At 54.7% G+C, this 12,521-nt stretch overlaps 5 protein-coding genes across 5 annotated transcripts; 3 read left to right on the plus strand and 2 right to left on the minus strand.

Annotated features, from left to right (window-relative positions):
- Window positions 1-177: 177 nt before the first annotated feature.
- Window positions 178-1,830, plus strand: P153DRAFT_338007 (DAO-domain-containing protein; the record flags this gene model as incomplete). The annotated part of the gene is made up of 1 exon (XM_033665768.1): window positions 178-1,830. One exon carries the CDS (start codon window positions 178-180, stop codon window positions 1,828-1,830), a length of 1,653 nt encoding a protein of 550 aa, XP_033524720.1.
- A 35-nt stretch (window positions 1,831-1,865) lies between these two features.
- P153DRAFT_365948 (uncharacterized protein) lies at window positions 1,866-2,907 on the minus strand. Its single transcript, XM_033667933.1, has 2 exons — window positions 2,648-2,907; window positions 1,866-2,557 (listed from the first exon to the last, which is right to left on the minus strand). The coding sequence occupies exons 1-2, from the start codon at window positions 2,840-2,842 to the stop codon at window positions 2,348-2,350; spliced, it is 405 nt and encodes a 134-aa protein (XP_033524721.1). The 5' UTR covers window positions 2,843-2,907; the 3' UTR covers window positions 1,866-2,347.
- Window positions 2,859-6,086, plus strand: P153DRAFT_375111 (Utp14-domain-containing protein; the record flags this gene model as incomplete). The annotated part of the gene is made up of 4 exons (XM_033669560.1): window positions 2,859-2,984; window positions 3,195-4,803; window positions 4,840-4,856; window positions 4,890-6,086. The coding sequence occupies 4 exons, from the start codon at window positions 2,859-2,861 to the stop codon at window positions 6,084-6,086; spliced, it is 2,949 nt and encodes a 982-aa protein (XP_033524722.1).
- A 1,026-nt stretch (window positions 6,087-7,112) lies between these two features.
- P153DRAFT_289289 (glycoside hydrolase family 81 protein) lies at window positions 7,113-9,664 on the plus strand (the record flags this gene model as incomplete). The annotated part of the gene is made up of 4 exons (XM_033663647.1): window positions 7,113-7,556; window positions 7,631-9,035; window positions 9,110-9,247; window positions 9,321-9,664. The coding sequence occupies 4 exons, from the start codon at window positions 7,113-7,115 to the stop codon at window positions 9,662-9,664; spliced, it is 2,331 nt and encodes a 776-aa protein (XP_033524723.1).
- A 580-nt stretch (window positions 9,665-10,244) lies between these two features.
- Window positions 10,245-11,641, minus strand: P153DRAFT_375113 (vacuolar calcium ion transporter /H(+) exchanger; the record flags this gene model as incomplete). Its single annotated transcript, XM_033669561.1, has 3 exons — window positions 10,245-10,341; window positions 10,403-11,148; window positions 11,201-11,641. 3 exons carry the CDS (start codon window positions 11,639-11,641, stop codon window positions 10,245-10,247), a joined length of 1,284 nt encoding a protein of 427 aa, XP_033524724.1.
- Between the last annotated feature and the right edge of the window lie 880 nt (window positions 11,642-12,521).

A 12,521-nucleotide genomic window follows, 5' to 3' on the forward strand; every position in this document is an offset into this window, starting at 1 on the left:
CCCGCAACTTCTCTTAGAAATATGTCGCTCCTTGCTCCCCGTCTTCTGACTACCACTCTCCTACGACACACCGTGCGAACGAATTTCATACGGGCAGCACGTTATCCGCTCTTTACATCACAAAGCCACCGGTTTCAGGTATCTCCAACCCTGACAAAGCGACTCAGTATGTCGACCATGTCCGAACCCCAACATTTCATGTACACCAGCGGAGAGACCGACCCAGTCTGGATTCACACCACGCCCTACAAGAGCCTGCCCAGATTTTCCAAACTCGACCGGGATCTTGAGACAGATGTTTGCATTGTTGGCGCTGGTATCTCTGGAATTTCAATTGCATACGAGCTCGTGACCCGCGGTCGCAATGTCGTCTTGATTGAGGGTCGCGAGGTCCTTTCGGGCGAGACGGGCCGTACGTCTGGTCACCTAGCTAGTGACCTCGATGATGGCTATCCTGACATTGCGAAAAAGCACGGTGACAAGGGCGCAAAGGCTGCAGCTGAGTCGCATCAATGGGCGCTTAACCGCGTTGGCGAGATCTCCAAGCAGCTGGGTATCGAGTGCGAGTACCGTCAGCTCCCAGGCTACGACTTCTCGCAGTATCCGAAAGGAACAAAGGAGCATGCGGACGATGTCAAGACTCTCATTGAAGAGGGCCGAAAAGCAAAAGAGCTAGGACTTATGACAGAATACAGGGAAGGCTTCAAGCTCAAGGGCTGGGAAGGTAACATCGATCAGAGTGATGCCGTCATCTACAGCAACCAAGCCACTTTCCACCCAACAAAGTACTGTGCCGGTGTCCTTGAGTTCCTCAGGAATCAACCGAACTTCTCGTGCTACACCAACACACGATGCATTGACGTGCAGGAGAAGGGGATTGAGATTCTGGGTATGGGATCGAAGGATGTATATGTCAAGACTATAGACGGCCACACAATCAAGTGTGCCGACGCTGTTGAAGCCACCTGCGTCCCTCTCCAGAAGCTGTCAGTTGTCGCACAAGAGGAATCTTACCGCACATACTGTATTGCAATCCGGGTGCCCAAGGGCTCCGTCGAAGACGCTCTTTTCTACGACTCCGCCGAGATGTACAAGTACGTCCGCCTGACCGAGTGCGACGAACAACATGACTACATGGTGGTTGGTGGCGGCGACCACAAAGTAGGCCAGAGCGACACAAAGGCACCATTTGTAGAGTTGGAGGAATGGACGCGTGCTCGCTTCCCCCAAGCTACGTCCATCGACTACAAGTGGAGCGGACAAGTCTTCGAGCCCGTAGATCTGATGGCCTTTATCGGCCTGAACCAAGGCTGCAAACACATCTACATTGTAACAGGTGACTCAGGTAACGGCCTCACGCACGGCGTGCTAGCAGGAAAGCTCATCGCGGACGGCATCACAGGCGAAGCAAACCCATGGGCCTCTGCTTACGACCCCAAGCGCATTGTTTCCATGCTGAAATCGCTGCCCGCGCTGGTCTCGCACGACGTGCAGATCAACTCGCAGTACAAGCGCTTTCTGCAATCCGACATCAAGGATATTGAGGATCTGGTTCCAGGTGAAGGTGGTGTTCTCAACTCGGCGACTCACAAGCCGTTGGCGGTGTACAAGGACGACGGCGGTCAGGTGCACAAGTTCAGTGCCTTGTGTCCCCATCTGAAGGGTGTGGTGTGCTGGAACTCGACGGAGAAGAGCTGGGATTGCCCCGTACATGGGAGTAGGTTTAGCAAGGATGGCGTGCAGCTTTGTGGGCCGAGTAAGATGGGATTGGAGCCGGCGAATGAGAGTGGTGAGGCGATGCAGAAGCAGGCGCTTACGGGTGCGTCGTAGGCGGTTGTCGAGTTGTTGTTGAAGGGGTTTATGTGAAATATAATTCTGAAATGACTTTGCTGTGTGGATGTGAATATCCATGTATCATGTTTGAAGTGTTTACTTTCCTGTACGCTTTTGACGCTGGAAGTAGAGAAAATGTTTTATGGTTTATTGGTCTTTCTAAAACCAAGAACTCATCAAGCTGAAGCAAGTTCGATGGTACGTTGCTGTCTGAGTCGTTTAAAACGAGAAAAGCCATTCTCTTTGAACTAAAAGGTTACAAAGACTGCACCTCCTCTTACAGTTCCAGTGGCCATTTCTTTTTGACTGATATGAGATGATATGATCACAGCTCCTTCTCTTACAGTTACAGTTACCCTCCCCATTGGTGCCCCATAGTCGAAAACGCCTTGCAATGCTGTCGTATCTTCTCCCTTCGCCTTCTTCTTCAACTCAACTTTACGCTCCACGCTTTAAGCCTCAAGCGTCAAGCTTCAAGTTTCAACTTCCTATCTCCCATAACACATCTCTTTCCCTAAGCTTTCGTCCCAGTCTTCTCCTCAAACGGCTCCGGCATATTAACCCTAGGCCCCGCCTCCCCCTGCCCTTCAACCAAATCATGCCCGCCAGCCGTCTTCCACGCGCGCAAATAATCCTCGCCCGTGAACCTCTTGGGGTAATTTTCCGACTCGCCCATGTCAGAGCGGCGCGTCGTCTCAATGGACAAACCGACGAAAGGCGTCAACTGCAAGAATCAAAATATCAGCGTCCACGTCTTCTCTCTCGTCATGCCATGCCATGCCGTGCTCTTTTATGGGACTAGGACAGGACGCACCTCGGTGTTCTTGGTGCCGTGCAGCGGATACACATAGGTCCTAATCTTGGCCCAGTCGGGCGCGAAGTTACCGTACTCGTCTATGCTGCCTAGGTTGCCCACGCGGTTGCCCTTGTAGTATTCTACGCCGGCTTGCTTGGGCGAGAGGGGTAGGCGGCGGAGGGTTTTTTGGAGGGAGGGCGTGGCGCGGAACATTGTGGCGTTGTATTAGATGGCGACAGCAATTGTGAATGGGATGTCGTCGAGTCAATTTCGTGCAATCAACGCAGCCAGCCGTCCAAAGTCGTTGTTGCCATCGTTCCCTCGCTCACTCGCACTCGGTGGTCCGCAAATGCAGGTCCGTGCGCAACTCCCGCAAAAAATATCTCGCCAAGATTTCGCAAAGTCGTCTGCCATTTCCCATTTCCACGGCTTGCCTGACTGCGTGAATCACCACAACAAGACGATAATGCCGCCCCGTGTATCCCGCAGCTTGGCGCAGAGCAGTGCGCCCGCCAAAGATGCCAAATCTCGCACCTATGCGCGCAACCCTAAGAAAGCACAGAAGCGCGCCCTCAACGCCTTCGCCATCGCACAGTACGAGAACCCCGACACGCTGAAGATTCGCCGCAACCGCCTCGGCGAAGTAGAAGGGCCGTCTGCTCGCAAGCGGACACGTGAGGATGACGACGACGAGGAAGAGGATGAGGAAGACGACAAGAAGAAGCGGCGGAGGGGGGATGAGAGTTTTGACGAGGGCAGTGATTCTGAGGGGAACACGTGGACTATGGGACATGTTGAGGATGATGATGATGAGGATATTGATTCCGACGAGGCGTTTGGCGAGAGCGATGAGGAGCGTTTCGAGGGGTATACGTTCCGTGGGAGCTCGACGATGAAGGGCAAGCCCAAGGGGAAGAAGGCGAAGAGGCAGATTGTGGCTGAGGATAGCGATATGGATCTCGATGAGGGGGATAGCGCGGATGCAGAGGATGATGAAGACGATCTGGGTGAGGACGCTATTGATCTTGCTACCGCGTTGGACCAGTATGAGGAGGACGAGAGGGAAGAGAAGAGGAGCAAGAAGGACAAGAAGAAGGCTTCTGCCTTTGACGACAGCGAAGAGGAGGGGCCGAGTGAAGCGGAGGATGTTGCCGCCGACGGTGCATCCGACTTGACCTCATCTGACGACGACGAGGACGAAGAGGACCGACAGGCGCAGCTGAAGCATCTCATATCCTCGCTGGCAACGGCAGACGAGGGCAAGAAGAGGGGCAAGCGAGTCGAGGTCCATGAATCCGCTGTGCCCGACGAGTTCGGCGTCTCGAGGAAGGTCGATCTTCTCAGCTTCAAGCCCAAGGTTGCCGACGAAGAGAAGAAGAGGGCGCTCAAGCTGCTGCAAGACGACAAGTCGTCCAAGCGAAACGATATTGCTAGGAGGCTGGACGCTCCGCTCCCAAAGCGACAGCAGGACAAGATAGACCGCGCGGCCGCCAACACCAAAGCGAACGAGACCCTCGACCGCTGGACTGACACCATCAAGCAGAACCGTCGCGCCGAGCACCTCATGTTTCCCCTACAGCACAGGTCTGCAGGCAAGCCCATGGGTGAAGACCGCCTCCTGCCCACTACAAGCGCTGCTCCTGCAAACGACCTCGAGAGCACCATCCAGTCCATTCTCCAGCAGAGCGGCCTGTCAAACGGCAAAGACGACGAGGAGCAGATCCAGAAGTGGGAGGAGCTACAGACCAACAAGATGCCCCTCGAAGAAGTCATGAAGCGGCGCGCTCAGCTGCGGATGGCGCGAGAACTCCTCTTCCGTGAAGAAGTCCGCGCCAAGCGCATCAAGAAGATCAAGAGCAAGTCTTACCGTCGCGTGCACCGCAAAGAGCGCGAGAAGCTGCTGCAGAAGGAGCGCGAAGGGCTCAAGGCTGACGGTATCGATCTCTCCGAAGAGGAGCGCGAGTACAACGACCGTCGGAGAGCTGAGGAGCGCATGGGCGCCAAGCACCGCGAGAGCAAATGGGCAAAGGGTATCAAAGCTACCGGGCGGGCTAATTGGGATGAGGATGCGCTCGCTGGTGTCACCGAGATGGCGAAGCGCAATGAGGAGCTTCGCCGCCGTGTCGAAGGCAAGGCTATTCGTGATAGTGACGACGAGGGCTCCGATGTACCCAGTGAGCAAGACGAGAGCGAAGATGATGATGACGAAGAAATATCTGACAGCGAGGTCCTGCAAAAGTCACTCGGCAAACTCACACAGAATCCTTTCTCGACGGATAAGTCGAAGTTGGGGCAGATGGCGTTTATGCAGAAATCTGAAGCAGCGAGACGTCTTCAGAATGACCAGGCTGTGGAGAGCATGCGTCGGGAGCTTGCTGGTGACAGTGATAGCGAAGACGGGAATGAGAATGCTGCGCGGGTTGGACGTCGCAAGTACGGTCCTGGTGGTGTTGCTGCCCCAGCGATCCAGATTAGTCGCAACGAGTTTGAGGAGCACCCTGGTTCTGACGACGAGGAAGGTCAAAACACAGCAACTGCTGAGCCCACTGCGAGCGGATTGTCAAACGGGTCACGCAAGACTGAGAAGACGAAGAACCCTTTCGCTACAGGTGTTTCTAACGGGGCGCGCAAGGCTCAAAAGTCCGCGGCGCCGGAAACGGATGAGCCGCCGTTCAATCCGTTCTTGACAAAAGCTACAAAGTCTAAGAAGGCTGAACCTGAACCTGAGCTCTTCCCCTTCACAGCCGACGACGAACCCGCCGCCCAGGACACCATCAAGCCACAGTCCAAATCAAAGTCAAAGGCTAAAGCCCAAGCGAAACCCGACCAGCAAGTCTCCGTCGACGCCTTCCTCCAACAACGCATCACGGCCGCCGACGACGACGGCTGGGCAACCGTACTCGGCGACCAAGACGACGACGACGACGCCACCGCCCCCAACGACGAAGCAGCAGCCTCGGACCCCGAACACGACGGCCTAGACATGGCCGTCATCCTACGCAACCAAGCCCTGACCTCCACCGCCTTCGCCGGCGACAACGTAGCCGCCGACTTCCTCGCCGAAAAAACTGCCACCACGGCCCTCGAAGAAGCCACACAAACAACATCCTACCTCCCCGGCTGGGGCGCCTGGACCGGCTCCGGCATGTCGAAGCGCGAAGCCAAGCGCAACAAGGGGTATAAAACGGTCACGGCAACCGAGGGCATTCAAGCCGAGCGCCGGAAAGACGCGAAGCTCGATAGGGTGATTGTTAATGAGAAGCGGGTTAAGCCCAATATTAAGTATATGGCTGGTCAGTTGCCGTTTCCGTTTGAGAGTCGAGAGCAGTATGAGAGGAGTCTTAGGGTGCCCAAGGGGAGGGAGTGGACTACTAAGAAGACGTTTCAGGAGGGGACGAGGCCGAGGGTTATTGTTCGGCAGGGGGTTGTGGCGCCGTTGCGGAAACCTATGGTTTAAGGGGTGGGTTGGTGTTGTTTTGGGTATGGAGGGGTTGTGTATGTGTGTATGCTTGAATGACAGCAGGATTTTACTTCACTTCACTGCGCAGAGCTCTGCGCATGACTTCTCAACGTCTTGTCATTTTCCGGCCGTTGTACGACAAGAGCTGAACCCTACGCCCCGGATGTAACACACCGTAACGGCCTTGCGCAACAGCCCGCCGGGACTGATGTATCACGACTCCACGTCTTCCGCGGCGAGCACCTGCTTTCCCTATGTATGCAGGGCACATGCTCGTCTCGTACTCCCAATACCTGTCCCAATTAGATTATGATACCAGCTTGTTTGTGCGAGTCTGCTGGAGAGAGGCCTGATAGCATTTACGGGTGCCTTTGTACCGGTGGACAAGGTCAGGGTGGAGGTTGTACGCCGTCCATGCCCGTTTGTGTTTGTATATCTCGTTCTCTGGCATGTGGGGGTATGTCGAGTACTCGGGGTTACGGTGTTGTCACGTATACATTTTTGGTATGTCCTACGGTTTGTGCTTTTACTAGGGGGTTTGTATATTTACTCCTGTGTATGGACGTCTTGTCTCGTTCTGACTTTGTTGTTCGAGTATGTGGACATCCTCACGGGAATGGGTGGCATGCTTGGGCTTGTTTGTGTCGTGCAGTGTTGGGATGCCGGTGGGAATGAAAGGGGAAGGTACGGAAAGTATGATAATTAGTGCTGAAGAAGGGAGGGTGGGGGTTTCGAGCGTTAGGGATGGGAGAGTAGGGGGCTTGGAGGCGTTTGCTTTGTTGGTGAGTATTGTGTTTTCTTGGGGAAGTGACGACGAACTTACACATGCTTTAGCAAACTACCCTGTTTGCTCCTTTCCAGACTTCATCATGGAATTTCTCGACAACATCTGCTGTCTCCCCTGATACCCTCACGTCTATACGTCCTATTCCTATTGCTCCACCTATACACCTACCAGCCGCTTCTATCCCTATATCTACAACAACATACACCCCACACCTCCTTCCAACCCCAACACCATACATGGGCGCCTCCCTATCCCACCTCACCCCATCCAAACCCCCCTCCCACGCCAAAAAAGACTCCTGGACCGACGCCCTCCACATGACGCGAAAAAACCTCCTCACGCACTTCGGCCATAGCACGACCATACCCGACGATACCATCCCCCCAGACAACATCTTCACGCCCATCCAGCCCGACCACATACTCCCCCAGATCCCCATCGGCCGGCACCACCCGGTTCCTAGGAAGGGAGTCGAAGATGACGACCTGAGGACGCTGCATACGAATAAATTCTACGCAAACGCATTTCTGGGTCAGCAGAATCAGCCTGTTTGGACACATCCGTATTCGGTGTGGTGGGGGAGGGGGTGGGAGGAGGACGGGGTGGTGCGGAGTATGGGCTTGAATGTTGGGCATGTGGAGGAGGGGGATTTGGGGTTTGAGGAGGGGGATCCTGCGAAGGTTTGTTGTTTTTACATGTGTGTGAGGGGGGGCTTGGTGGGTAGTGAGTGGTGCTAATCATCTTGTGCGCACAGGTTTATGTCAATCCGAGGAAACAGTGCATTGTTTTGTCGGCGAGGGAATTGGGCCAGCAGACTCTTCTTACCACCGATACGCATTTGCCGTTCTCGGTCAATGTTAATCTGCATTCTGGGTTGCAGGGGGAGCAGCCGAAGATGACGTTTCCGCTCGTGCAGGGTATGAGCTTTGTCACGGCTGGGTATCGTGATGCTACGCCTATTATACAGACTGGTGGGAAGGGGTTTGTTGAGTTTGGCCCGCCGGTCTTGATGGGACGAACGGTGAAGTATCGTGTTAAGGATTTGGACGGTAGGGACTGGGTCATATATATCAACCCTGTTCCAGACGTCGACTACGACGCCACGAGATTTGTGCGCATCGACACGAACACCATCCTCGGACCCCCAGGTTTCAAAGGCACCATCCAAGTCGCGAAGAACCCCCTCGGAGCAGAAGGAGAAGCGCTGTACGATCGAGCCTGCGGAGCATTCGTCTGCGAAGCCAGAATCACTGCCACCGTCGACGACAGCAGAGGCGTCTACTCCCTGAGCTACACAAAGATCGGCACCTCTCCCCTCCTCATATTCGCCCTACCACACCACATCCAATCCCTCGACCCAGAGCTCAAGAAGCAAGTCACAAGACTACAACTCCGCACCACAACCAAAGGCACCGCAACCGCCATCTGGGCCGAAAAACTAACCTTCATCGAGCCCAACCTCCCCGTAACAATGTCCTTCGGCCCCTGGACCCCCAACAGCACAACATCCAAAGTGCGCTACCCCCCCGAAGTCCTCGCCTTCATCAGCGCAGTCGCAGAGCGCGACCTACGCCGCGCAATGGCCGAAGCCACACCGCAAGACTCAATGTACTACGCGGGCAAATCCCTTGCGAAGTTCGCAACCATCGTCTGGGTGACGAAAGACGTGCTATCCAACACCGCCCTCGCGACCGCCGGCCTCGACAAGCTTAAGTCGGAATTCGCCCGCTACGTGGCGAACCAGCAGCGCTTCCCACTCTACTACGACGACAGCTGGAAGGGCGTCGTGTCCAGCGCTGGGTTTGCAGATCCCGGCGCCGACTTTGGGAATACGTTTTACAACGACCATCACTTCCACTACGGGTACTTTGTGTACTGCGCTGCGGTCATCGGGTACTTGGATCCGGAGTGGCTGGCCGCTGGGGATAATCGCGCGTGGACGAATATGCTGGTCAAGGACTTCGCGGAGAGCGAGTATCGCGGCAGGGATTATCCGTTTTCGAGGAGCTTCGACTGGTGGCATGGACATAGTTGGGCGAAGGGGGTGTTTGAGAGCGCCGACGGCAAGGACCAGGAGAGTACGAGTGAAGATGGGTTTGCGAGTTTTGCGGTGAAGATGTGGGGGAAGGTTGTTGGGGATGTGAATATGGAGAAGAGAGGTACGTAACGTACGCCGTATGAAATGTGTGAGGTGGGAGTGGGGAGTGAAGGACTGACACCCAAAAAAAAACAGGAAACCTCATGCTTGCCATCCAAGCCCGCTCGTTCAACTCGTACTTCTACCTCCAGTCCACAAACAAAAACCACCCCTCGCGCTTCATCCAGAATAAAGTAACAGGCATCTTATTCGAGAATAAAGCCGACTACGCAAGTACTACACCCCCTTCCCCCCCTATTTCCCGCCCTCCCCCAACCCTCCTCAACCCCCAACTAAAACCCACCAGCATACTTCGGCACCGCCCCCTCCCTAATCCACGGCATCCACATGGTGCCCATCAACCCAGCAACCTCCTACCTGCGCCCGCGCGCCTTCGTAAAAGAAGAATGGGACCGTCTGTTCTCGGACCTAGGTCTCGGGCGCGGTCTGCGCGCTGATGTGGACGGCGGGTGGCGCGGCATCTTGTATGCGAATCTGGCGCTTATTGATGCGAAGGCTAGTTATGCGTTTTTTCGCGATGGCGTCAAGGGGTTTTGGGACGATGCGTGGATTGATGGCGGGGCGAGTCGGACGTGGTATTTGGTTTGGGCGGCGGGGATGGGGGAGTTTGCGAAGAGGGGGTTGCTGTGATGAGAAAGGGGATGGATGGATCTGGAATTGAATTCGAATGTTGATGTGTATACATACTTGCTTTCGGATTCCACGTGAGGACCTCATGCTTGACATGTTTCCGGTGGACTGTTGTTATGCATGAGTGCGAAGTATACACGTCGACGCCAGAAGTTATTGTCTCCCACCCGTAGATGGTGAGTTTGTTTTCCTTCAATTGGTATACTATTCCTACATATTCATCTGTACCAAAATACTTCTCGACCAAGTAACACGCTAGTTTTTCAGAGCAATAATGAAACATTGAAATCAAGACACCGGCTCCGCAAGAGGACGACTGCATACAACGCCAAGAGACACTACCCTTTGGCCATAATGGAAGTGACAGCCATGTGTGTATTCGTACATAACAAGAGAAAAGTTGGGAAAACAACAAAGGAGAATATTGGATATGCATTTCTCACACCTCTTTTATGCAAGAGAGATGTGTTGAGCTAGTATCCGATATATACTGAAAATACGGAGGCTGCGCCGCACTGCGAGCGCTTACTCAAATGCCCGTCATTAATGTTGTTGCGACAATTGAGCGACAACATCGCATTTAGTGGGCAGTGAAGAACCTCTTGACGGTCTCGGCGGTGATGTCACCAGCCTTCTCATCAGGGTAGATGTAGAACGCGAGCGCGATGATTGCATATCTGATTTCATGTTAGCAATTGCTTCAAACTGGCATGCTAGCAAACTTGGGATTTGACTTACGTTCCAAGACACATTGCGCCCTCGAGGTAGTTGCTCTTTCCGTCCTGGATGAGGTAGTTGACAATGAGAACCGAGATGAAGAAGATGATGGTCTCGAAGCCCTGGAACTGCAGTGTCATGGGCTCGTGGATGATCCAGCCGAGAATAACAAGGAAAGGCGTAACGAAAAGGGCGATCTGCAGGGAGCTACCAATGGCGACGTTGATAGCGAGATCCATCTTGCCCTTGAATGCGACAATAACGGCTGTAACGTGTTCGGCGGCATTTCCGACGATAGGTATGAGTACCAGGCCGACGAATGTTTTGCTGATGTGCGCGGATTCGACAATAGAGTCAATGCTGTCGACTAGGAACTCGGCGCAGACGGCGACCAAGATAGTCACGAAGACCAGGGCGACACCAGCAGCGAAAGGCGAGAGAATGTTACCGTCCTCGGATTCGTCTCCACCCTCCTGGTTCTCGACATCGGCGAACAGGGCGTGGTGCGAGTAGAGCTGGAAGTAGAGATACAGGATGTAGAGGATAAGCATGATGATGGCGGTGCCGTGCGAGAGGAACAAAACAGTCTTTTGCGCCTCGGCGTCATGAGCAGGCTTGCCATCGGCCATGACGGCGTAGAGGGTCGCGGGGATGATAAGGCATGCGGAGGCGACGGCCATGAGAGAGGACATGGTGGATGCGACGGTAGTGTTGAAGCTGCGCTCTTGTTCGCGGATTCCGCCAGAGAGGAAGCAGCATCCTAGCACCTGTAATTTGCTGTCAGCGTTGCAAAATAGCTGTTGTCGTTGTTCTACTCACGAGAAGAATGTTGGAGAGAATGCTACCCAGCATGGAGGCCTGCACAATGCGGATTTCGCCTTGCCTGAGCGCAACAATCGAGACGATAAGTTCAACAGCATTTCCAAAGGTCGCGTTCATCAATCCACCCAGCGTCTGGCCAAGCTTTGCAGAGAGTTCCTCGGTCGCAAAGCTCAAGAGCGCGGCGAGCGGGATGATGGCGATGAAGTTGAGGATGAAGACGGCGGTTGGGTTCCAGCTCATTATGCCAGCGATGATGCCAATGGGCACGAAGACAAGGAGGACGTTAACGTAGCTGCTCGTCAATGTGGCCCAGGTCAAGTGCAGCACACGCTTGGGAATCGATTTCCATTTTGGCTCCTCTTGCTCGTAGCTCGCGCCGTTGGAGCGGCCGCCCATGAGCGGCGTCGACTCGTTGTGGCCATTACTGTTGTCCTGCATGACACGGGGAGGTGCACGACCGTGCTTGTTGAACTCTTTTCTTATGGTTTCTGCCGAGTGCGATGGTTAGCGACGAGGTCGACAGATGAGATGGACGCTGCTGCGCCCGGATGATATCGAGGGCACATGTAGCCAAGGATCCCCGACGAACGAGGTGTTGATGAGGAAGCTGCCGGCTAAGGCCCTGGTCTGCCACGGCCGGGTACTGCGCACGGCGGTAATACAAAAAGGGACGTTGACTTACTCATTGCTGTGGTCGAGGGGGGTCAGGATGCGCGTGGGAGCGGATGGCAGATATACGTGTGATGGCCGCAGAGCTTGATCGTCGCAGAGCTAAGTTCCGGCGGATTGGAGGTGTAGCGGGTTGAGAGAAGCTTGCAATTGGCGGACAAGACAATTTAAGGAATCGAGGCAGTGTCTTGTATGCACTCTAGGGATGCGTGGGAACGGGATAAGGGTAGCGCAGAGATGAGGAGGGCGCAGCAGGTCTTGTCGGCAGTCAACAACAATGACGGCAAGGGCTGGCACGGAGGTTGGAGAGCTTCGAGCAAGCTTCCAGCTCCTGGCGCCAGCACTGCGCGAAAACGCCAAGGTCCACAACACGCGCTCCACTCTGCCCCTGCAGATTGCTGTCGCAGAACAACCACCGCCTCAGAATTCACTTACTCGTCGCCAACTGCCGCAGCACGACTGAACAAGACTGCAATCGCCCTCCGCCTTTGTCTGCGTCTTTGTCGCGCGGAGTGACTGACGGCTGCGAGCGTCATGCGCTGGCGCGTCACCTATCATGTCGACGTCATCTCTCGCCAAGGTCCACCGTTCTGGCCATGGCAGGTCTCAGTAATCTTGCGCTTGACACTGCCAGAAATTGCGACTCAGG

This window comes from Dothidotthia symphoricarpi (assembly GCF_010015815.1).
Source record: "Dothidotthia symphoricarpi CBS 119687 unplaced genomic scaffold P153scaffold_8, whole genome shotgun sequence".
Taxonomy (NCBI): domain Eukaryota; kingdom Fungi; phylum Ascomycota; class Dothideomycetes; order Pleosporales; family Dothidotthiaceae; genus Dothidotthia; species Dothidotthia symphoricarpi.